At 46.3% G+C, this 26,593-nt stretch overlaps 1 protein-coding gene across 2 annotated transcripts in view; it reads left to right on the forward strand.

Annotated features, from left to right (window-relative positions):
* LOC138250080 (E3 SUMO-protein ligase RanBP2-like) overlaps window positions 1-26,593 on the forward strand; it is an 894,326-nt gene that overhangs the window by 107,986 nt on the left and 759,747 nt on the right. For both annotated transcript variants that reach the window (XM_069204480.1, XM_069204481.1), the window contains exon 6: window positions 19,205-19,350. In XM_069204480.1, the coding sequence (XP_069060581.1) occupies window positions 19,205-19,350 (146 nt within the window). The remainder of the gene's footprint in view (window positions 1-19,204; window positions 19,351-26,593) is intronic.

Consider the following 26,593-nt stretch of genomic DNA (forward strand, 5'->3'; position numbering starts at 1 on the left):
GCATGTTTATCTGCAGCTACATATGCCATCAAACTGAAAATGTCACTTACCCAGTGTATATCTGTTTGTGGCATGTTGTGCTGCACATTATGATAAGATCATTCAAGATTGCTATGAGTGCCGATTCAGTGCCTGTTCCTGAGTGGAATCCAGTTTTGTAGTCTGAAAGTATAGAATTGTCTTCAGTGAATTAACATCTGGGTGAGTGCTGCTCTTTCTATCAGTTTGCCCAGGAAAGGTCCATTTGTGATTGGTCTGTAGTTGTTGGGGCCTGGAGGTCTAGGTTTGTTTTCTTTAATAATGGACGTATGCATGCCTTTTTCAGGTCTTCAAGAAAAGTTCCTGTAGTTAGAGTTTTTGATGATTCTACTTACAGGTGTGCCAGCAGAAGTAGATCAAAAATGTTCTTGAAGATGTGTGATGGACAAGGGTCAGAAGGGCAACTGAAAGGCCTGCTTGCTTTGACCAAATCCATAAATTCACCTTGTGATATTTATTTGAAGGACTGTAGAGGCTGGGTTGGTTATTCTTAGAGGGGATTTTAGGAAAGGGGTTGGTGCTGATGGTTTATTTCTGTTTTAAATATGAGCCCAATGTGTCTGCTGCCTTGGTTGTGTAATGAGTTGCCAGTTTGTTTGTGAAATCCTGAGTAGTGGCATGACTTCCTTCCATGCATTTAGGTTTTCAAAATTCATTGAAAATTTTATAAAAATCTTTGTTTGCAGATTCAGTATTTAGAATTCTGTCTGAGTAGTCGTTTTTTTTGTGTATTCTTTTTTTTTTTTAGCTTTTTTGATTGAATATTTGTATATTCTGTTAAGTTTGTGTAGCTGCAGTTTGTCTTGAATGTTGGTTGTTTTGAGCCAGGTCCGCTGCAATCTTCTGATTTGTTGTTTTATCTTTTTAAGTTCTGTGTTTCTCCAAGGTGTTGTTTTTCTTTTGTCCCTTTTAGTTTTTCTGAGTGGTATTAGGATATCAAAAGCTTCCTGTAGCCACACATAACGTTTTGGAACAGAATAATTTGTATCTAGATCTGTGTTGGCTGTTAGTTGTGTTTCTAAGTCATCCAGATTGAGTTTGCTGCATGGTTGGTATGTGCATGTATGGAAGTAGTTGTGGGGTGTGTTGATTTGTTGTCTTTTATGTCGAAAAATTAGCATTTGGTGGTCTGACCATGTGATTGGTGTGATGCTGTGAATGGTAACTAGTTCAGGCTTAGCACAAATGACATCTATGATGTGTCCAGCGATGTCTGTGGGATTGTGTACAATCTGATGTAGGTTCAATGCGGCTAGGCTAGTGGTGATAGCTTTTGGATGCAGCGTATTGGGTTTGTCAAACCCAATATTTAGGTCCCCAAGAATGCACAGGTTTAAGTATAATATATTAAGGTTTGAGATTGTATCTAGAAAAGCGTCTGCAAATGTTGAGTTGTTCGGTGGAGGTCTGTAAAGGAGGAGAAAATTACAGGAGGAAGTTGGAGTAGGGTTGCATCTGGTGAGAAGGGCTTCACAACCTTGTATGGAAATATTGTCTGTTTTACTGAGATTGATTGATTGATTGGTTGCTTGAATATAACAGCTAATCCACCTCCTCTGTTGCCTATATAGTTTTGTGTTATGGTTTGCAAGGATGTGGAATTCCTGGACATGTTGTTTGGGGTCAAGGATAACAAGTTTTCATGTTTATTTTGTCCTTGGGATAAGTAGGCCCAACCCCCTGCAGTACAAACCCTTTGGCTGCCAGTTTACAGAGAAGGGACGGTCTCCATTTGAGGTAATGTGTGTCCATAAGTTAATGGTGTTCGGACTTGTATTTATGGTTCATTATTGAAAAGCCTTTATTATTAGGGTGAGTGCTGAAAAAAACGTTTTAAGGATAAACTGCACCACTGACGGTGGTTCCAGTAAAAAAAGAAAAAAAGTGTACACACATTTGAAAAGTTTGACAGTATGAGGCTTAGCTTAATGTTCCCATAATGCTCTCTGATTATATGTAAATGTTTGCAGAAGCTTGTAAGCAAGAGTGATGATTCTTTGCATTTAAAAAAACAAAAACCAAGCGCTACTATGAAATTTTAGGTGCTATTTCTTTGAAGTGTCATTTAGTAAACATGTGTTGATGCATACTAGTATTTCCCAAAAATATTCTTAATGGAAAATCAGTGTACCATTTTCAACAAGATTATGGGAAGCATAAAAATAAACAAGCACTGGCAAAGCCAACAGATCCAACATTTGTTGAGATTCTTTTGGTTTTGTCAATGGATGTCTTGTTTTGATGTGACTTTTGTAACACTTTATTGTTGTGGGAGCTGCCAGGCCCTCACCATTCTAACGAATATTGGCAACAAGCAAAAAAACAAAACCATTTTGGTCTCAAAAAGCACACATTGCCACTAGTGGTGTAACAACACTCCTGCGGTGCAGTGAGGCCCTCCTGGGGACCCCCTTAGCACAGCAACTGTCCTGTGTGGGTCTGGAGGGAGGAGGGCTCCATGTTCTTTGCAGAGGGTCTCCCTCCAGTTTCATTATGACACTGATTGCCACAGTAGTTCCTGGCACTGATCAAAACTACTTTGTGTGCCAATATTCTTTTGCTGAACAGCAGAATGTGATCACTCACCGCAAAGCCAGTCGAGGGAGAGAGAGAGAGAGAGAGAGAGAAATAAAATATTGGTAAAAACAAAATGTCTTGGTCAATGCCAGACAGGCACCCAATTCTTAAAGAAAGTCACAAACGTGCACCCATGCTATATGTCTTTGAATCAGTGGCTTTCATGAATTCACAAGAACTTACAGAATTAGATAAGGAAATTGTACTCCTGGAAAATATGTGAACTGTATTTTAGCACAAGCAGTTATGCATGTGTAGATTTGGTCATGTGAAAATCTGTTGAGCGTTTACAAGTTCACGTTGACTTCAACCACTTTTTTCCGAATCCTGGAAGAACGTCTACTTCTGCCATTGTCAGGGGTAAATTTCCAACCTTTCTCAGTATGGGGAAAGATTAGAGAGCAGCTAGTGATCATCCATAAAACATGCAAGTTAGTAGGTTTGCAGACTGAAAGGCATTCCAGCCCTGGAACTATTGCATACTGCTTCCTCCAGCCCCGCTACGCAGATCTGCAGAAAGGTAGCAAAATAAAGAAATTGCAATTTCAATCCCTACTATAGCATATATTAAAGCCCTACTATAGTATTTGCCCTGGCATGATCAGAGAGGGTATTATCAGAGCACGTACAGAATGAGATTGCTGCCATAATTTGTCGCCGCACTACATGGCACCACAGGGACAAGTAGATTTGTTTTAAAGGGCAAGTAGAATTAATAAGCAACCTGTCCCATGGACAAGTATATATTTTGTTAAATTCCACACCCCTGGGTTGATAGCCCAGAGGAATGGCTTCATGCAATACTGGGGCCATGTCATCTCCCAACCATGATTCTGTTATGAATAGTAAGTCAGATTGTGTGTCTGTGAGCAGGTCGTAGATGTGGTGCTTGAGAGTGATCGAGCATTTATGAGCTGACAGTTTAGAAACAGTGTTAGCAGCGGTGTTGTTTTGTTTAGGAGAAGGGTGAGCTGTAGCTTTTGGGCTTGTAGCAGGTGTGTTTTTAGTTGTGATAACTGTGTCAGGGTCACAATAGTCCTGTTTTTCAATGTAGTGTTCCTCTTCCAGTAGGCTTAGGAGGCATTTTGTTGGGTCAGTGTGTGTCGGAGGTGGACTTGGTGGCGGAGAGAGACATGAAAAGTGTACTTTTTTTGGTAGGGTAGCCTCATGTAATGGCTCAGTGGATGGAGTGGTCCTAGGAGACTGCCTTACTGAATCTCAGAAAGAGGACTACAGGAACCTTCTAGGCCAGTTCTCTGAACTGTTTTGTCTGACACCTGGTCAGACAACGTGGTGTGAACACACAATTGACACTGGACAGTTTGCCTGTTAAAAGTACATTTTACAAGCAACCTGATCATGTTAGGGATTGCATCAAAGCTGAAGTGCAGAAGATGCTTGACCTAGGAGTGATTGAGCACTGAGACAGCCCGTGGGCTAGCCCAGTGGTGCTGGTACCAAAACCTCACTCACAAAATGGGGAAAAGAGATGAGGTTCTGTGTAGATTATGGAGGGCACAACACAGTTACAAAGACTGATGGCTCACCCTCTTCCTAGGGCAGATGAGCTGATAGACACACTGGCATCTGCCAAATATCTAAGCACCTTCGACCTGGCTGCAGGATATTGGCAGATCAAATTGTCACAGTATGCAAAACCAAAAACTGCATTCTCATCCATTGGAGAGCAATATCAATGTACTGTTATGCCCTTTGGTCTGAAGAATTCACCTGCCACTTTTCAGAGGCTGGTGAATACAGTCCTCCAAGGTTTGGAAGCCTATAGTGCAGCCTATCTCGAGGACATAGCTGTCTTTAGCTCCACCTGGGATGACCACCTGGTCCACCTCTGGAATGTTTTGGAGGCCCTGCAAAAGGCAGGCCTCACTATCGAGGCCTCGAAGTGCCAGATAGGGCAGGGGAACTTTGTATATCTGGGCCCACCTGGGAGGTGGAGGCCTGATTTAACCATTGCATGGGAAGATCCAGACTGACTATCTTAGGATTAACTCCCCCTACAGCACAAACCCAGGTGAGCCTTCTTCTGCCTCACTGGGTACTACAGGAGGTTCATCCAGAAGTATGGCTCCATTGTAGTCCCTCTTAATGACCTCACATACAAAAGGATGCCAAACAAAGTTTTATGGACAGCTAGCTGTCAAAAAGCTTTTGAGGACCTTAAACAGGCCATGTTCTCTGCACCAGTATTAAAAAGCCTGGTCTACTCCAAGACATTAATTGTCCAAACTGATGCTTCAGAAGTAGGGGTGGGGGCAGTTCTTTGCCAGCTCAACACTGAGGGTCAGGATCAACCAGATGCTTTTATCAGCAGAAGGTTGACCCCTAGAGAGAAGCGTTGGTGAGCTATAAATAGGGATGCCTTAGCTGTGGTCTGGGCCTTGAGGAAGCTGAGGCCATACCTCTTTGGCACCCACTCCATTGTTCAAACAGACCACAAGCCCCTTCTAAGGCTCAAACAGAAGAAGGGAGAAAACCCTAAATTGTTGAGGTGCTCCATGTCCCTACAGGGAATGGACTATACAGTGGAACATAGACCTGGGAGTAACCACTCCAATGCAGATGGACTCTCCTGATATTTCCACTCAGACAATGAAGACTCATCTGGGCAAGGTTAGCTTTATTTTTCTTCATTTGGGGTTGAGGGGGTGGGGAAGCATTGTGTAGGAAAGTACACTCTTTATAGACATTGTTACCCCCATTTTCTGCCTGTTGTCAGTAGGTTTGACTGTGTCTACAGGGTTCCTGCTAACCAGGATCCCAATAGTTTGCTCTCTCTTCTAAATTGTACCTTTTTCTTCGCACAGTTGGCATACTGGTCCCCAAATGTAATTCCCCTAGTATATAGTAACTAGGTACCCAGGGCATTGGGGTCCCAAGGGACCCCTATAGGCTGCAGCAGTTATTCTGCCACCCATAGGGAGCCTATGCAAAGGGTTCTGCAGGCCTGCCATCCCTATGGTAGGCCCTCTCAGCCCAGAGGACAGGGTGCAGGTACCTGTGTGTGTGGGGGCACCCTTGCACTAGCAGAGGTGCCCCCACAAACTCCAGATCCATTTCCTGGACTTTGTGATTGCGGGGGTGCCACTTAACGCGTGTACTGGACATAGGTCACACCATTATGTAGCTGGACATAGGTAAACTCCGAACCTGGGCATGTTTGGTATCAAACATGTCAGAATCATACCCCTAAACTGTTTCAAGTATTGGAAGTATAATTCCATACACTCTGGGGGCTCCTTAGATGACCCCCAGCCTTTCTACCATCAGTCTTAAATGGTTTTCCAGGCAGCTGAGCTGTTGCCACCACGCAGATATGTTTCTGCCCGCCTGCTGCTTGATCTGATCAAGCCCAGGAAGGCAGAACAAAGGGTTTCCTTTGGGAGAGGGAGGTAACACCCTCTCTCTTTGGAAATAGCTGTGACTGGCTTGGGAGTGGTAGCCTTCCCAAGCCACTGGCTTGCTTTGACGGACACATTTTGTGCCCTCTGTGCATAAACCAGTCTACACCGGTTCAGGGACCCCCAGTCCCAGCTCTAGTGCGAAACTGGACAGTGGAAAGGGGATTGACCACTCCCCTGTCCATCACCTCCCCAGTGGTGGTCTCCAGAGGGTCCCTGGGTTCTGCCATCTTGTTTCCAAGGTTGGAAGGGAATTCGGTTAGCAACTGAGTGGCCAGGCAGGTGACATCAGAGCCCCCTACTGATAGGTGCTTACCTGGTTAGGTGAGCAATCCCCCTTTCAGGGCTATTTAGGGTCTCTTTCTTGGGTGATTCGGCTTGCAGGATTCCAGGAGGACTCCTCTCCAAGCTCTGCTTCGACCTCCGGCCTCCGGAACTGCGACTGGAACCTCCAGGACCCGACAAGCTGCTTCCAAGGAGAAAGGACTCTTCAGGAACATTGTTTCCAGGGCTCCTGCCAACTTTGCAACATTTCCCTTGCAGTGCATCCTCAGAAGACTGCAATTCTTCAGCCTGCACAAGAAGGAGGAATCTCTCTTGGAGTGAAGGAGTCACTTTCTTGCAACCGCAGGCAACCACAAGCGCCAACCAGCGGCGTGGATCTCCCCTCATCTTGAGATGCGTGGATCCTGCATCACGGGTGGTGGTCCGGAGTAGTCCTCTTGGTTCTCTCTGCCAGCTGTCCAACTTTGGTGCAGGTAAACCATTGCCTTCCCACGCAGGACAGTACCCCTGTGCACCGTGTCTCTTGCAGCTGCCAAGGCTTGTTTGCATCTCCTGCAAGGGATCTTCAGGTGGCGTGTAGCTCCATCCGCCAGCATTCCATCCTGCAAAGCACAGCCACCTGCGTGGTTTTCCGGCAGCGCGGGATCCTCTTTAGTAGTGCTGCGTGGGCTTCTTCTGTGACTCCGTCCTTTGGGACTTCTGTGGGCACTGCCTCTGCTCCTGTGGACTCTTGACAATGCTGAGGGTCCTCTGTGACTTCCCCTCCTGGGTTGAGTCCTTCTCTGCCTTGCTGGTCCCCGGCAGCACCTCTTTCCACTAACTGCAAGTTTGCCTGTGCCAAGGCTTGTTGGTGGAAATCCTGCACCGACACCAGTCTGCAATCTTCCTTCCCGCATGGAACATCTTCTGCATCCATCAGGAACTCTTCTCTGGCTCCTTGGCTGCAGTGCTGACCTGTTCTTCATTACAGTTCGACCAACTCCTGCATCCACAGCTGGGTGGGTAGTACCGCCTACTTCTCCTGGACTCCACTGTGACTGTTGGACTTGGTCCCCTCGCTCCACATTTATTCTTTCTTCAGGAATCCACTGCTGGTTTTCTTGCAGTCTTCTCTGGGTGTCTTCTTTTTCTTCTTTTCCTCCTTTTGCGTGGTTTGGTGAAACTCCAGTGTTTTACTTCTGCATTCCTGGTCGCTGGAGGGGGGGCGGGGGAGGGTACTGTGTTACTTACATCTGTGGTTTTCTAATACTTCCAGCTCCCCTCTACACATTTTACTTACCTCGGTGGGGTTACCTTGTTCGCATTCCATGCGTTTCGCTAAGCAAGACGCTTTAGTAATTAAAAAGGGCTTGGAGCCCTGTCCACGTCACATCAGTGTCTGTCATTGGCTTGTGGGCTTGCCTGTTAGAATGTGCTTGATTTCATGTCATGCTTTTTCTGGTGGATAGCCCTCCTCGAGCGCATCGACCAGGTACAGAAAACATGCGAGGCTCACTGTTTTCTGTCTGGCTCGTGGACTACTTTTTCTCTATTTTTCCAGCGCAATCTCGCTTGGCAGAAGTTGAGCGCTTTACATAATATCTGGTCTGTTACACAGTTAATTGCACTTTTTCGGGTTACGTACATAAATGCTCTTGTGCTGATAGGTTTCATTACCAGTGAAAAGTCGGGTTAGGAGTTTACAACGCTATCAGCTCTAACACGAGCAAACACGAGACCCGTTGCATTGCAAATGCTTTTTTAGCATATGGTTTTGTGCTCCCCCCAGGGTCACTATTGGTTATCATTGTTTGCACTGTTTTCTAACCTTTGTTATGCTTATTCCTGATTACAATGTATGTATTTAGTGTATACTTACCTCCTAAGGGAGGACCACCTATCTAGTATTGTGTAGTGATTTTTACCAAAAAAGTACCTTTACTTTTGTACAACTGAGTGTTTCCTTTCATGTGTGTAAGTGCAGTGTGACTACAGTGGTGTTGCATAAGCTTTCCGTGTTTCCTAGATAAGCCTTGGCTGCTCATCCACTGCTGCCTCTAGAGATCATGGCTTCTAGACACTGCCTATACTTCACTAAGAGGGGATACCTGGCCCTGGTATAAGGTGTAGGTACCATAGGTACCCACCACACACCAGTCCAGCTTCCTACAATATTGAACCTGCTCATCAAATATGAATTTGATTCCCTTTGTATCTAATACAGCTGCAGCATGTGCAAACCATTTAGCTAGTTGACGTGGTGTGCAATACCACAACATCATTATTTTCATCCTTTATTCTGTATGATGAATAGCTCTATTACATCTTGTCATCTCTCCATTAGACCTAGCCATTCTTTCTCGGGTACCTCTGCTTCCAAGAGCCCTTCCTTTCTTTCTGTTCAGCCATGTTTTTCTGGTGTTATGCAATTTAGAAAAATCTTATGAATTCTAGACATTGCCACTTTCAGCCTACCCAGTTGTTTCAATGTATTTTTCAGTCTGTCCGTTCTCCAGTGGGAGCATTGTTGTTTGGGGGAACAAACAGTGTTGCAACTGCTGGTATATGAATCTTTCACTCATCTGTTCTGGAAGTGTGTTTCTAATTTTTGAGCCGTCTTATTTCTCCTTTTTCACAAAAAGCTGTATACACATTTCCAGTGTATACTGGGTGAAATCCTCTTAATTATGTATAGGTATTGGTATGTTAAGTGTAATGAAGGTGGCAGCGAGTCCCTTACTATCTAAGTGTGCTTGTGATGTGTATCTAATAGAGACTCTGTGGCCTCTCTTAATGCGGTAACTGCAAAATATCCCAGAACTAACTGCTACTGCCCTAACCATTTGCACGCAGTCATTGTCATATCATCTCTGCACCCATTCATTGATAAACTTCATTTGTGCTGCATTATATTAACATTTTATATCTGTGAAGCCTAGTTTGCCCATTTTGTGTTAGCCGTTGTGGTATTTGTGTTAATTGGGCGGATTTCCCTTGCCAGACAAATTGTAAAAAAAAAAAAAAAAAAAAAATTTGTAATTTTTCTAAAGTAGTAAGATCTGTTTTGATATGCCTGGAAAGCATATAGCAATTTTGGGACAAATGCCATTGTATCTGTGATGATCCTTCCTAGCCTCAAAATGTACTGCGCATGCTATAAATGTAGGTCTGTTTTGATTTCCTCTGCTAAGCACAGAATATTGACTTTTATAGAGCTTCCGTGTCCATGAGGAGGTGCATTTCTAGAAATCTGATTGAGTGGAGTCACTTCACCATGTCCTTGACTTTCATGTTTATTTGCATTTCTTCTTTCATTATTGCAGACAAATGCTGTGCTGTTGTCCTTCAGTACTGCCAGTAGGTTCGTGATCAAGCCAGTTGGTCTGTGAATTAAATTAGGACATAATAGGAAAGCTGTGATACGTTAGGGCTATCCCTCTAACATCCATTTGTTTTTATCTATTTGGACTGTTTGTCTTCTGATAGGGATTCTGTTTTGATGTGACATTGTGCACCTTGGTCACTATCTACCTCTTCCTAGAATATGCAGTTTCTCACTATTCTGCCTCTTTGCTTAATACCTACCTCCTCCGAAAACGTGCATTTTCTCACTAGTCTGCCTGTTGGCTTATTATATGGAGCTGTGGCCATACATATCCAATCCTCTCCCATTCCATATTTACACATCACCTTCTTTAGAAACTCCCAGCAGATCTTGTCAAACACCTTTTCTACATCAAGGATTAACGGGGTTCGTCAAGAGCAACCTCTGACCTACCTTTGGCGGAGCGACCTCTGACCTACCTTTGGCCAGGAGCTCACTCCCCCACGATCGCAGCACCACCTTGCTGTCTCTGTGTCCCTGACCCCCGCTGCTGTTCGCGTGTTCGAGGCCCTCCTCCACCCGCAGGCACCAGCCTGTGCCTCATCCCTGGTGTCCAGTGGGCTCCAGGTAAGCTTCGCTAGACTTTTGCTTTGCCTATTTTCTGTCTTCGTGCTCTTTTTTTTTTTGCCCCGTGTTCCCCTGTTCTGCTCCGCTTGTTGTGATTGTATTTTGCCCCTTGTACTGATTAGTGCCATTTCCTCCGTTTTTGCCCTGTACTTTGCCCCTTGTTGATCTGTGCCTCATTCCTCCGTTTCTGTCCCACTCTCTGTGCCTGTACTCTGCCCCTTGTTTATTGTGCCATTTCCTCAGTTTTTCCACTCTCTGTGCCCGTATCTTGCCCCTTCTACGCTCCCCCGCTCCGGCTCCCTCTGAGCCGCTCACCTGCCGCTGCTTCCCTGCGGCCCGCCCCCCTTGCACCCCCATTCGCCTCTCCCTCCCACCGCACAGCTGCTCCTCCCTCCCTGCCTCCTCCCTTCTTAATGGCGGTCACTGCGCGTCCGTGCCGCTGGCGCGCCGTGTCTGCGCCCGTCCGTGCTTGGACCGCGCCCAGTGCCACCACTCCCCCATCCCCCTCCCTCCCCCCCCCCCGTCCTCGGGACCACCGCACCCTCAGACACCGCTATACGACCAGCGATCTCAATGCCCTCAACCCTGGCCACAACACTGACTGCTTCCAATCCGCCCCAAGGAACACCTTTGGTCCCTTCTCCTGCCTCTCCTGCAAATTCACCTGCGACAAAACATAGAAACCCCCAAGAGCCGGAACAAACCACCTCCACTGCATACTCCTCAACACCCGCTCCACTCACAAGCACGCCATCGCACTCTGGGACTTGCTTGACACCACCACCCCAAATATCGCCGAACTCGCCAGCACCTACGCACTCCCCTCCACGGACTACATCCTCCTCTGAGACCTCAACTACCACCTAGAGAACAACAATGACCTCAACTCAACCACACTGAAAGACAACCTCGCCAAGCTCAGACTCCGACAACTCGTCACCACACCCACCCACATCGCAGGACACACGCTTGACCCCATCTTCACCACAAGCGCACACGTCACCTTCAACCACACCACCGAACTCTACTGGACCGACCATCACTACATACACTTCACCTTCAAGAAACAAACCAAGCACCACCGCCCCCAACAACCACCTCGCCGCTGCTGGAGCAAAATCACCAAAGAGCAACTAACCTACACCCTCAACCAGAACCCACCCACCGACCCCACCGACTTAGACACCGCTGCCCTCAACCTCAAACAGTGGATCACCAACTGTGCCAACTCCCTAGCACCTCTCAAGAACCCACCCAACAACCAAGCCCGCAAAAAAACCACCTGGTTCACCGACGAGCTCCAAGCCTCCAAATGTGACTGCCGGACACTAAAAAAGAAATGACTCCACAAGCGCACCCCTGACAACCCTCAAGGACGCCTCCCGCAGACACCACCAACTCATCAGAACAACCAAGAGATCCTCCTTCCAAGACCGCCTGGATAACAACGCACATGACCGCAAAGAGCTCTTCAACATCGTGAAAGAACTCTCCAATCCCAGCACCAACATCGACATCCCACCATCCCAAGAACTCTGCGACTCCCTATCCACCTACTTCCTCCAGAAAATCACCGACATCCACAACAGCTTTTCTACCACAACCACGCCACACCCCATCCCCGCAAGCCCCACCCACACCAACCTCCTGGGCAAACGTCAACAACACAGAGACACTCAAGACCATGAACTCCATCCACTCAGGATCACCGTCGGACCCATGCCCACACCACGTGTACAACAAAGCCGACGCAACCATCGCCCCCCCAACTATGGAAGTTCATCAATATCGCCTTCAAAACAGCAATTTTCCTGGAAAGTTGGAAGCATGCCGAAATCCACAGTCCTGAAGAAGCCCAACGCTGACACCCTCGATCTCAAGAACTTCCGTCCCATCTCCCTGCTCCCCTTCCCGGCAAAGGTCATAAAAAAAATCGCCAACACGCAACTGACTCGCCACCTCGAAGACCACAACATCCTGGACCCCTCCCAGTCAGGGTTCAAACTGAACCACAGCACCGGGACCGCCCTTCTAGCTGCCACAGACGACATCAGACGCCAAGGACAACGGAGAAACATCAGCCCTCAACCTCCTGGACCTCTCTGCCGCATTCGACAGTCTGCCACTGCACCCTGATAGCCCGCCTCTTCAAAGCCAGAATACAAGACAAAGCCCTCGACTGGATCGCTTCCTTCCTCCGCAGCCGAACCCAAAGTGTACGCCTCCCACCTTTCCGATCCACAGCCACCGACATCATCTGCGGCGTACCCCAAGGTTCCTCCCTCAGCCCTACACTGTTCAATATCTACATGGCCCCCCTCGCACAAACAGCCAGCCAATACGACCTCAACATCATCTCCTACGCCAATGACATACAGCTCATCCTCTCCCTCACCAAAGACCCGCACACCGCCACAACCTACCTCCATGAGGCATGAAGGCCATCGCCGAATGGATGAGGAACAGCCGGCTGAAGCTGAACTCGGACAAAACGGAGGTCCTCATCCTCGGAACCACCCCCTCAGCCTGGGACAACTCATGGTGGCCGACCACACGGGGATCCCCTCCAATCCCCCACCAACCATGCTCGAAATCTAAGATTCATCCTCAACTCCTCCCTCTCCATGGCCAAAGAGGTCAACACAGTCTCCTCCGCCTGCTACAACACCCCTCCGCATGCTCTGCAGGATCTACAAGTGGATCCCGACTGAAACAAGAAGAACTGTGACACAAGCCCTCGTCAGCAGCAAGCTAGACTATGGCAACGCACTCTACACAGACATCCCAGCCAAACACCTACGACGCCTCCAGCGCGTCCAAAATGCCTCCGCCCGACTGATCCTCAACGTACCCTACCACAACCACATCTCCCACCATCTGAGAGACCTCCACTGGCTCCCTGTGGACAAGAGGATCACTTTTAAACTACTCCTCCACGTACACAAGGCCCTCCACAACACCGGACCTGCCTACCTTAACAGCAGATTCAACTTCTACACCCTCCCTGCCAGCTCCGCTCCACGAACCTCGCCCTGGCCGCCGTCCCCCGCATCCAGTGAAAGACCTCCGGCGGCAGATCCTTCTCCTACCTCGCCACCAAGACCTGGAACTCCCTTCCGACCAACCTACGCCAGACCCAAGACCTCCTTGCATTCAGAAGACTCCTTAAAACCTGGCACTTCGATCAGTAAACTGAATCCCCCCCCCCCCCCCTCCACCCACACACTTTTTTTCCTTGTATAGTTTTAACAGGGTCAAGGTCAGAAGGACCCATGTCAGCTTGTAAAATTTCCCATTAAATCCACCTGGTCCAGGTGCCTTCCTTCAAGTTTTTATGGCCTCCTTTAGTTATTTTGCTGCTGTTGGGGCTACCAAGTTTTCCCTCTACTCAATCGTGGGGAGGTCTAACTGTGCCAAAAAGACAACTAGGTGTTTTTGAAATTCTGAGTGTTGAGTGTACAGTGATGTATAGACGACCCTAAAGATTTTTCCCCCTCCAATTTTTCCTGTCCTCAATGGTAAGTTGTGCTGAGTTCTCTTAATGACTAGAGCCTATCTCTGTTTTGTTTTCAAACCCTTTGCTAGCAATATGTGTAGTTTGTTTCCAAATTCATAACATCTACAACACGGTGTCAGTAGGGCCTTTTCTGTTTGTGTTTGTTTTGTTGATTTTTTTAATTAATTTATTTGGTCGTAATTTTGAAGACTATCCTATTACTTGTTCGTCTTACCTTTACGGGTTCTAAGTCTGATTTAAACTGTGTTTGGTGCAATAGTCTATTTGGCTTATCACTCGACACCAGGGTAATTAGCTTTTCCTCTGACCACCGCTTTCAGTGCATCCCAAAGCATTGCCCCGTTAAATTAGTGGGTGTCCTTTGTTCTTGGATATTTCTTAATTGTTTCTTATATTTCTTTGTTTTTTGCTGCATCTCCTAGTGGGTGCTTCCGTACTCTCCATTCCCACTCTATGGGGTTGTATCAGTTCCACTTAGTTCACAAGTTATGGGTCCATGGTCTGAAATGGCTATAGTCCTATGTTTGCATTCCCTAGTTGTGTTAGAAGGAAGACCTCCCAGGATCAAGAACAGATCTGTTCTAGTATGTGTGTTAACGTAATAAAAGTAGGTATAATGTTTACCTTTTATGTAAAACACCCTCTATGCATCAGTCATGTCTACGTTTTTGATGTGTTACAGTGTGTCTAGGAACAATTTGCTTCTCCATATCTCACTCCAGGTCAGCCTTTATTAGCATCTATTACCTGATTAAAGTTGTAACTAGCATGGTTGTCTTGGGGTGAGGGAGGATTTCAAGTGACCCTACCCAAGATGTTTTTCATGCCATTGAAGTTTTGGACAGTGTACTCTTGTTGTCTTGAAAATATGTATCCATTGACAGCACAGATTTGGGTGCTAAACAATGCCTCTTTGTTGTTTTTGAAAAAGTAATGAAAATATTTTGAAAACAATTGTCGCTAGTATCTTCAGACTGTCTGTGTAAGTATGTCTTAGCCTTGATTTGAGGCGTTTTATAGTAGCAGTGGTGCAAAAATGTGTGTATAGTCTGCATTCCACAAATGTGTACTGTCCTTGTTTGTTGTTGAAATTCTCCAGAAGTTTTGTACTGGATGAGTCTGTTTTGCTTTTCACTAATGACCAAGCTGAAACACCCTTCACTGACAAAAAATCTCTGGAATGCTCTTCTGAGTCCAAAGGAGACATTTATTATTTCACTACGCAAGTTTCCTAAAAGGTGATTAGCATGTTGAAAGCACATGTTAAACAATGGTCACATCAATGAAATGAAAACATACACGAATGATTCTCCACTGCAATATACACAGCAAATATATGTATCTATATTATAATGCAAAGCAAATAATAATTTTAAAAGAATGCATCACCATGAGGCAGGGGCCAACTCCTTCATCTCCCTATCAGAATCAGATCGCCAGATCCCAGAATCTGTCGAGGAGAGAGAGAGAGAGAGAGAGATCAATTATCCTCAGGGGAAGGATGACACACTTCAGAGTCCTGAATGCGCCTGCGATCTGCTCTGTCCCCGGTCCTTCAGGTCTCGGCCTCCTATACATTAGACAAACAAGAGAGGACATTTCCAGACTTCCCTCTCCTTGCAGAAGTTTATTATTAAAAAAAAAAAATGCTGTTTACTTTAGGCCAGCTTTGTAAATAACATGTTGGGACTTGGCCACAATCCCAAGACGTCAAGTCAAAGCAAGGCCATTCCCTGCCATCTGAGTACATTCTTATTAGCCAAAGCCCTTAGTGAATGAAAACAAGACGGAGCGCATTGTACAACATAGAAAATCACTTGCAGGTTTTAATGTGGCAATGAAGCTAAGGCTAAGATAAAGTCAATAGTCATACTGATGCTGGTGGTCACTGATCTGACTATGTACTGCTAAGCCAAGTGCAAGATGGAGTCCGTGGTTAAAACTCACATATCATTACATTGTCTTAGAAAGATTGCTCCTCTTTAGTTCTTTTGGATGCTGTTGAATGTGTTCTGTGATAATTTGAATTATTTTTTGTCTCTCTCTCTCGTTAAGATAGTTTTTTTGTAAGATAACTACTCTACTCTCTTATCTCTTCTAACTTATTTTAAATCCTCAATTTGGTTATGGGTAAATGTAGTCCTTTGTCATTATATGTTAACACCTTAACCCCTTTCTGCTCTGTTGCCTTCAATTTCCTCTATCTGTAACATGTCACTATGTACATTTATGCTTACCTTGCAGGTTTTCACAGCCCCTTTCTCCCAGTCCCCAAAGTCCCAACCCTTAACAGGGCCTGCAAGGGCAGCTACTTTTAGCAGTTCTGAAGTGTTCAAGATTTTCTCAGCTGTTCTGCTCAACAGTCTTGGGTACTGTCTAAAATGTTGAATTCGCCATGCCTGTTAATGCTGATCATAGCAGCTTTACTTTTATTATTTGTGTGAGTTCACAGTTTTTGACATCCAGGACACTAATTTCTCAGCCTTTGAGCGATGTATTATTTGCCTTGTTTGTGAGGTCTGACAATAGTGTCTGCTGGAGTTTGCTGTTAAAGTGTGTCAGTCCTTTGTTTGGCTTCTTGAGGTTTGCCATATTTCTCTTCGCGGATGTTATGCCAGAGTTGGGGCCTCCTCAGAAGTCACTTTTGTATTCATGTGATGCTTTTAATTTGAAGGCTTGCTGGCTTTCAGGATTGTTTTTATGTGGCAAGACTTTCCAATTACTTGTAAGAGTACACCACACAGTTACATGTAGTTGAAGTGGAGATCGTTTTTTTGTGAATCTTTTCCCTATTGGGCAGGGGTGCTTCCCTTTCATATGAAGATTGTGTGTAAGTAGTGCATGCCCCGAGGATTAACCTATGCCTGGAAGTTCCACGGGAGCAGATGCAAGATCCCAAATCCACTCCAGCTGTGCTCACCCTGAATATGTAATTCACATAAGCACAAGCATGGGGAAAAGGGGAATAGAGAAGAGAGAGAGACCGCCTCAAAGTCTGTTAGTGTTTTACTTCTTGATCTTCTTCAACTCATCTAGGTATTTCTCTTAATGTAAGAGTTCAGTTGCACCTACATAAGACAACAACCACCACCTAATAAACATACAATACTCTTAATATGAATTCTGTTCATGCCTATATAAATTCATACAACTAACGTTTTTTCTCTGTAGACTAGCTCCTCTCTAGAATGTTGAATTAAGTATTTCATACAACAGTTCTTAGACTATTTACTATTTCTTTTCTTTTACAATTCTCTTATTTCTTAAAAATAGTCTCTTGGGTAGAACACTGGAACCGCTGTTGAACAGCATCAACACAGTCTCAAAGAATACGAGTATTTTATGCTTCAGTTACTTAGTAAATGTCTGTAAGCTTACTGACCTTCTTCCTGGCAACCTTTTCCAAAGAATTCTCTCCAAAATTAGTTCTTCCTGATAGAAAAAGCTGCAACTCTCTTCAAAAATAGACTTGATTTGAAAAGAACACTAAACTCTAAAAAGGGGTAATGGCCTGAAGCATGCACAAGGATAAACTGGCAGGTTGTGCCCTAAAATGAGGGATTCCTGTTAAAAAGTAAAAAAATCCGTATGAGCAGGAGCGCTGAACAAACACAACTCCTCACCTGGGATGATAGTTGAGGTGCGTCTGTTCCAGGACGTGTGTGCCTAAAGGAGAGCAATGCAAAGAAAACAGGAAGACTAGAAGACTAACACAGGATCTACCATCTTGGGTGTTAAGCGGCATGAGCCAGACAGTATTGATAAGATTGTTACAAGTAATGACATTTAAATATTCTTCAATTTCCAGCGAGCATTAGGAGAAGAGAGTAACTTCTTCTCGACTGGTGAGCTAATTTGACGTTGGCCACTGTGTTCCTGACAGTACATACCATCAGTTCCCTTCCTTTTCCTCTAACATTTCCTTACCGTTTTCTCCCCTGCCTGACCCGGCTCTCTAAATCCTCACTTTTCTCTTTCAGAGACACTACGTGTCTTTCCACTTTGAGAATTTGATCTGAATTCTGCTCCTCCAATTCCTCAATACGTTCCACTTTGCCCTCGATCACCTATACTTTGGCCCAAATTCTCCACATCTGGTTTGAGGTTGGTGATCGCCTCCATGACTTAACTTTTGACTGAGCGCTGTTCTTGTTTTAGGTCTTCTTTCCTGATTGTAAAGATTTTTCAGCATAATTAAGGCTTCTTTCACATGTGAAGTCCTCTTTCCTGACACAGTGCCACTTGCTTGTGGTGTTTCAACATATAATACTGGATCTCGACTTGCCCTAGCGTAGTATTCGTTAGGGATTTTCTGCTCTTTTAACTTCTGTGATAGTGGCACCTTAATGGTATTCATGTACAGGTCCTCTTTTGCTTTAATGCCCCACTCCAGCACTTTCACCTTGCAGGCTGCGTCCTGAATGTGCCTCTGTCTCCCCTTCCAAAAATTGACTTCCTCCTTACTCAGTCTATTTAGGATCATAGCATGGTTCACCATAGAGGGGCCCAGGACATGAGAATTGACAAGTGTATGCTTCCCGCCTCATTAAATTTTCATTCTAGGCCTGTCCCCATTGATGGGCCTTGTCACTCCATAGTTTGTCCCACTTGGGTGGGGTGTCTTGGGGGGTTGGGGTAGAGGAAGTATTATGCTTTTGTCGGTCTCTGCCCGGATTCCTTGTTGCCCTGCTCCTTAAATCTCAATATGTCTGATTTCGACTGAGCCAGCAGCATGTTCACTCCAGCCTCCTCTTACTGCTCGCTTCCTGTGCCAGGACCTGCTCCTGGGACCTCTACTGTTGCCTTTCCTTTTATTCTCTTGCCATCCGGGGTGAGCCAGGGGTGACTCCACCTTAATCACCTCTCACTCTCTACACAGTGTCTCTTGCTGCACATCTGTGCACCTGGAATATGGGTCACCATTGGGGCTCCACTCTGTAAGTGATGTAGCGGGTGGACTCTCTAATGACTCCAGACATTCTCTGGCTTCCTCTCATCCAGAGAAACTTGCAGGCAGGGCCCATGGCATCACTCACATGTCTGGTGTTCTCTTGTCAGTTTTTTTTTCCTCTTGTAGGCTCACAATTATCATATTAAAAGGGCATTTTTTAAATTATTATTATTACTGCTAGGGCCTTAAAATGTGCTACCATCATTTTGGGTCTAACTGTGAAACACTTGCAAGCACAATAAGTGATCTTCTACACAGCTTATGTGCCAAGAAGTTAATTTCTAATACTCAATCTCCACTTTAAGAGAGGGGTGTATAATAAACATTGTGGTAAAGCTTGTTTCGTTTGTAGAAAGTGAAACAATTGCATGATTCATTAATAAAATTTCTGTCCATACTTTTGGTTGTTACTCGCATTGATGCATGTTTACCAACCTAAATTACATATTTGGCTTGTTCCTTTTTCCTCCTTTTGAAACTTACAGGACTATATAGAATCTCTCCAAAATGTTACGTCAGATAAAACTATGTGGAGGTCACTAAACAGAGAGCTGCTTCTTGCTCATTGCAATCTCATGTTGCTGACTCTTTCGACCAGAGATGTGCAAGAAGCCCGTAAAACATTCCAAAGGTACAGTGCTTTTTGTGTTATTAATTTTGGTGCTAGTAAACAGTGCACAATTACTAGGATGGGAAGTGATGTTTATAAGGTCTAAATGGTGCTGGGAGGAGTAATAGAGCCATCTTTACCATGCCCTGCTTGTGTGCTTCTTTACTCTAGTGTCCCTCCACATTGTTGGGCACTGTAACTCTTATTGCTGTGTAACGTTACATTTTGTTCATCTTATTATATATATTTTTTTGTTTCAGTTGTTTTTAGGTTTTTTGGGGGCATTGATTAAATCCATAACTTGTATCCTTATTGATACTCAGTTTCTGTTTTTAATGGATATTTAGCCTCTTAACATGCTCTTCCAGATTTGTAAATGCTTTAGGGCATTTAGACTTCTAATCCAAGCTAATTTTCCTCCAGATCATAGTTAAGGTTTCCAATTTAACTGTATTTTCATTTTCCTTTTCATTCTACTTTTTTCAATATTTTTCTTTTCTGAAAGTATTTATCTGATTGAGACTTCTAGTTGCAGATTCCTTACCTTGGAATTTCCCCGAAGGCGTCAGATTGGATTCGGACATTTTTTCTTCGAGTAATACCCTGGCATGTCGGTAGGTGGCGTTGGTCGTCGCCGTGATGACGTTGGGAATACACCACACGTTGATCAGAGAGAGCTACCCTGGTCTCTTTTTGACCAAGTTCGACTGTTTTGTTGAGTTTTTTTGCGAGTTTTTGGTGCATCGAGGTGTCCCCGAAGACTGATTTCAAGCTGTGCGAGGACTGTCACTGCATGATGTTGGTGACGGATCTGCATTGGATCTGTTTGTGGTGCTTGGAGCGTGACCCCGACCAGGGATGTGGAATTCCTATCGCCCGACGCCCGGGACATCTTGTTTGGGGTCAAGGGCAACCAGTTTTTATGTTCACTTTGTCCTTGGGACAAGTAGGCCCAACCCTCTGCAGCACAAACCCTTTGGCTGCATGTTTACAGAGAGTAGAACTCTCTGCAGTTGAGGTAATGTGTTTCCAAAAGATAATGCTGTTCGAACTTGTATTTATGGTTCATTATTTGAAAACCTTCATTATTAGGGTGAGTGCTGTAAATAAATATTTTAAGGTCACACTTCACTACGGACGTTGGTTCCAATACAAAAAAAAAAAAACGTTTATACACATGTTTGAAACGTTTAGGCTATGAGGCTAAGTATAATGCTCCCAGAATGCTCTCTGATTAGATGCAAATGAAGTGTCATGTAGTAAAATGTTTTGATGCATGCTAGTATTTCCCAAAAATATTTCTAATGGAAAATCAGTGTAACCATTTTCAACACGATTATGGGAAGCATGAAAATAAACAAACACTGACAAAGCCAACTGATCTGACATATTTTTATAAGTCTTTTAGTTTCATCAATGCGTGTCTTGTTTTGACATGGCTTTTGTAACACTTTATTGTTGTGGGAGCTACCAGGCCCTCAACATTGTAACAAACACTGGCAAAAAAAAACCAAAACGTTTTTGAACTCTAAAAGCACACGTTGCCACCAGTGGCATAACAAAGGCCCCGCAGCCGCCCTCCAGGGGGCCCCTTCAGCACAGCACCTGCCCTGAGTGAGTCTGGAGAGGGGGATCCTCCATGGTCTTTGCAAAGGGGCACCCTCCAGTTTCGTTACGTCACTGATTGCCACTGTTGTTCCTGACACTGAACAAAACTACTTTGTGTGCCAATATGCTCCATGTGGAAGAGAAGAATGCGATCACTCACAGTAAAGCCAGCCAAAAGAGAGAGAAATAGAAGTTTAATAAAAACAAAATGTCTTTGTTAACACCAGACCTAATTAGGGACCAAGACCCACATGTAGGTAGCTTTTTGCATGTCGCAAACAGCGACTTTCGCTGTTTGCGGCGTGCAAAAAGCACATTGCGATGCACAAACCCAGTTTTGCGATTCGGTAACCTGGTTACCGAATGGCAAAACGGGTTTGCGACTCGCAATTAGGAAGGGGTGTTCCCTTCCTAATTGCGACTTGTAGTGCAATGTAGGATTGTTTTGCGAATGCGGGCGCAAACCAATCTCAGTTTGCACCCATTTCAAATGGGTGCTAACACTTTCACAAAAGGGACCCCTTCCCCATTATGAATGTCACTGTAAACAGTGCCTGCTCTGAAAAAATGAAACGAAAACGTTTCATTTTTCGTTTTTGTAATGCATCTCGTTTTCCTTTAAGGAAAACGGGCTGCATTACAAAAAAAAAAAAACAGCTTTATTGAAAAGCAGTCACAGACATGGTGGTCTCCCTGTGAGGCCGCCATTCGCAAGGGGGTCGCAAATTGCGACCCACCTCATGATTATTCATGAGGTGTGCATTTGCGAAGCCCTTGCGAATCACAGATGGTGTCAGGGACACCATCCTACATTCGGATTTGCGACTCGCAATTTGCGGGTCGCAAATCTGAACCTACCTACATGTGGCCCCAAATTCTTAAAGAAAGTCACAAAAGTGCACCCATGGTATATGTCGTACCCCTATAAAATATTTGTGAACTGTATTTTAGCATGGGTAAATACGCATGTGTTGATTTTCTCATGTGAAAATCTATTGAGCGTTTGCAAGTTCATTTTCCCTCCAGCCACTTTCTTCCCAACCCTGGAAGAAGTTCTAATTCTGCCATTGTCAGGAGTAAATGTCCAACCTTTCTTATTATGGGAAAATATTAGAGAGAAGCTGGTGAAAATCTTTAAAACGTGCAGGTTAGTAGGTTTGCAGACTCAAAGGCATTCCAGCCCTGGAACTATTGCTTACTGCTTCCTCCAGCCACAGTATGCAGATCTGCAGAAAGGTAGAAAAATAGGGAAATTGCTACAGTAGGGATTGAAACTGCAAGTATTCAAGCCCTACTATGGTAGTAGCCCTGGCATAATCAGAGAGGCTATTATCAGAGCTCTTACATAATGGGATTGCTGCCATAATTTGGCGCCACACTACATGGCACTAAAGGGACAAGTAGATCTTTTTACAGGACAAGTACATTTGAGAAGCAGCCTGTCCCGTGGACAAGTAGATATTTTAATAAATTCCACACCCCTGCCGACCCGAAGTCGTGCTCCGAGTGCCGGGCCTTGCACCCGAGGGCCTTGAGGGAGCGGTCCCTCAAGCTCATGGCAGTCCAACATTCGACTCTGCGTAGTTCCCGGCCTCGCTCAAGGGGAAGGTCTGGAGACCGTTCACGGAGCCACCACCATTCTTCTTCCTCCAAGTCTTCGGGCACAGGTGAGAAGTTGTTGTCGAAGCGGTCCCGTCACCCTTCGACTTCACCCTGTCGCACAGCTGATGTGACGCAGGAGGAGCGTCGATGATCGAGGCCTCTGTTCTTGGAACCTGCTTCTGGGTCTGCTTTGTGATTCCCCGAATTTCTTGGAGCCGGAGCGACCCGCTGCCCAATTAAAGCAGTGTTATGGGGCCATGCGCCTCATTTTTGGGCAGACCGACCAGATATGGCACCTTTGGGCCCAAGGGGTTTGGTCCAGGGCCGTTGGGTTCCATGCTGGCGGCTTTGAATCTGGCCACCGAGGTCCTCTGCGGATCTGCACCAATGCCAGTCATACCACTGCAACCTTCCCTGGCGCCGGTTCGATTTTCGACACTCCCAGCATCGGTGGTGCCCACCATAGACGTTGACCCGATCCTTATCCCCAAGTGGGATCGGCGTTGGCCAATGCTGCCTCTGTCTTCGATGGGGCTTACTCACCCCAGTTCGGATTTGGACCCTTTTCCTTATGGGTAAGAATCCGGGGTAAGGATTGGAGGGGTCCCTTCAGGAATACCAGGAGGACCCACCTTTGGACTGGGCACAGGAATTGGGTGAGGCCAGTGTACTGGACACTTCTCCTGACGCTGGCATGCTGTCTCCTCCTACCATGGCTCAGGCGGAGGGAGTGACTTATGCTGTGGTGGTCAGTAGGGCAGCTGAGGTCCTTGGCCTTGAGCTTCCTACTGTACAGGTCAGGACTAATCTCCTGATGGAGGTGCTTCTGCCAGGGGCTTCCACATCTGATCCCCTTTAGCCATTCAATGAAGCCCTCACCGATATCCCTTTGGGTACTTGGTCCAAACCATCGGCCCGCCCCGAATGACCCTAAATTCCTGTCACTACACCCCACACTTGAGTCTTGTCATCCAGGCTTCCTCTTCCTCAGTCGCATTCCCTTCCGCATCCCCGGATAGGGAATCAAAAAGGCTGGAACAGTTTGGGAAGATATGTTCTTCCTCCAGTCTCGCGCTGCAGGGCGTGAACACCGCATGCCTTTTGGGCCGCTATACCCACTCTCTGTGGGATACAGTCCTGCAATTTCTGCCGCAGATACGAGAGGAGGCCAGTGCTATCATCTCTCAATGATTGGAGAGATGCGGCAAAGTTCACGATCCGATGTGGTCAGGACCCGACTGACTCTCTTGGCAGATCGGTTGCTACAACGGTGGACTTGAGATGCCACGCCTGGTTGCGTACTTCTGGTTTTTCAGGGGATGTCCAATAGTCTCTTATGGACATGTCCTTTGATGGCTCCGGTCTCTTTGGACACAGCCGTGGAGAGATTCAAGGATTCCCGGTCTACGGCTTGGTCCCTTGGCCTTTCTGCTGCCCCTCGCCCTCAGCAGTCTGCCTTTCGCCCCTTTTGGGGCCACGGAAGGGGCTCCGTGTCTCATCCCCCACCCAGCCACCGTACCACCCATGCTGTTCAGCTGCTGCGTGGCCGGGGATGTGGAATCCCGCGTGGGACAGGGAATTAGAGGTCTGCCTAGTTCACCCATGCCCCGCCGCATCCTCCAAACCCACCTTGTCCGTCTCCTCACTCCAATCCATTTGGCGGCAGGGTTCGCCATCACCTGCCCTACTGGGAATCCATCACTACCGACAGATGGGTTTTGCAGATAGTTTGAAAGGGCTATATCCTCCCCTTCGAATCTGCCTCACCAGCCATGCCTCCATCAATCAGCCAACTTCCGGAGGATCATTTGGCACTTCTCTGCCAGGAAGTTGCATCTCTCTTGACCAAGGGAGCCATAGAGAAGGTCCCTATGCCAGAAGTAGGTCGTGGTTGTTATTCCCACTACTTTCTGGTGCTGAAAAAGGACAAGGGCTTACGTCCTATCCTAGACCTTCAGGACCTCAACTACTTACTCAAGAAGGAGAAATTCAGAATGCTCACCCTGGCTCAGGTCCTGTCTGCCTTAGACCCAGGAGACTGGATTGTAGCGTTGAACTTGCAGGACGTTTATTTCCACATTCCTATCCTGCCTACCCACAGAAGTTACCTGCGATTCGTGGTAGGTCATGAGCACTATCAGTTTATCGTGCTCCCCTTCGGCCTTACCAGCGTCCCTCAGGTGTTCATGAAAGTGATGGCAGTGGTTGCAGCTCATCTGCGCAGGTTAGGTGTCTCAGTCTTCCCCTAGCTCAATGACTGGCTGCTGAAGGCAGACTCTCCCCAGAAAGTCATCTCCCACATTCATACTACAGCGAGCCTCCTGCACACGCTGGGGTTCACTATCAATGTGCGAAGTCACACCTGACTCCCTCTCAGACGCTCCCTTACATCGGAGCTGTTCCTGGACTAAGTGCAGTTTCAGGCTTATTCTCCCGAAAAGCGAGTCCAATATATTCAGGCTATGATTCCGATCTTTCAGCCTTTATCTTGGATTTCGGTGAGGCTGACTCTGAGGCTGCTGTGGCACATGCCAGATGGCATATGCGGGCTCTTTAGTGGGACTTGAAGTTCCAGTGGGTGCAGCATCAGGGGAATCTCTCTGACATGGTCCAGATCTCAGAGGGGACTGTGAAAAACCTGCATAGGTGGCTTTCAAATTTGCACTGGGTCCACAACAGATTCCTCTCCCATCCCCAGCCAGATCTATTCAAAATGACAAATGCGTCACTTCTGGGTTGGGGCGGCCACATGGGAGAAGCGGAGATCAGAGGCCTCTAGTCTCTGGCAGAATCTGGGCTCCATATCAATCTTCTGGAACTCCAAGCGATCAAGCTTGCGTTGAAAGCATATCTTCCCTCTCTGGAAAGTAATGCAAACGGACGATAGTACTGCCATGTGGTACTGCAACAAACAAGGCGGAGTAGGGTCTTGGACCCTTTATCAGGAGGCATGTTGCCTCTGGACATGGCTAGAACATCAGAGTATTACCTTGGTGGTTCATCATCTGGTGGGTTCTCTCAACGCCAGGGTGGACAAACTCAGCTGTCGATACACAGCCGATCACAAATAGCATCGCCATCCGGAGGTGGCGCAAGTTCTCTTTCAGCAGTGGGTAGAGCCTTGGTTAGATCTGTTGGCCTCCGCAGAGAACGCACAATGTCAGCTGTTTTGGTAGTTGGAGTTTCTGAGGCGGCACTCGCTCAGAGATGCTGTTCGTCTCGAGTAGAAATCCGGCCTCCTTTCCGCCTGTCTGCCTTTATCACTTCTGCCCAGAGTTCTCAAGAAAATCAGGAACAACCGGGCCCAAGTTATCTTGGTGGCTCCGGACTGGGCAAGGAGAGTATAGTATCCAGAGCTATTTGAGTATGAACACCGATCCTCCACTTAGACTGCCTTTTTGGGCAGATCTTCTGTTGCAGCAACAGGGGTCGGTTCTCCACCTGAAATAGTCCGGTCTCCACCTTCACGTGTTGAGATTGAGCGGCGGCAGTTGACAACTTTTGATCTTCCACCTGGAGTCTGCGATGTTACCTTGGCAGCCAGGCATCCCTACACCAAAACGGTCTACGCCTGTCAGCATAACTTTGTGGCATGGTGTACCAACAAATCTGTTGATACCCTCTCTGCTCCTCTATCTGAGGTTCTTTTGTTTATTCTTTCTTTGGCCCAGCAGGGCTCTACTTTGGGCACCCTTAAAGGGTATGTTCGATGGCATCTGTCGCTGTAGATACGCATGTTTTGCAATAGCTCGCCATCTGGTGTTGGGCCGGAGTGTTACAAGTTGTTTTTCTTCGAAGAAGTCTTTCGAGTCACGGGACCGAGTGACTCCTCCTTTTGTCTCCATTGCGCATGGGCGTCGACTCCATCTTCGATTGTTTTTTTTCCGCCATCGGGTTCGGAAGTGTTCCTGTCGCTCCGAGTTTCGGAACGGAAAAATAGCTAATTTCAGAAGATTTTCGTCGGTATTGTTGCGTTCGGGGTCGGCGTAGTTAGATTCAACACCGCGTCTAAGATCGAAGAGCTCCGGTGCCCTTCGGGGTAATTTTTTCGATC

The sequence above is a fragment of the Pleurodeles waltl genome, chromosome 8, assembly GCF_031143425.1.
Source record: "Pleurodeles waltl isolate 20211129_DDA chromosome 8, aPleWal1.hap1.20221129, whole genome shotgun sequence".
Classification (NCBI taxonomy): domain Eukaryota; kingdom Metazoa; phylum Chordata; class Amphibia; order Caudata; family Salamandridae; genus Pleurodeles; species Pleurodeles waltl.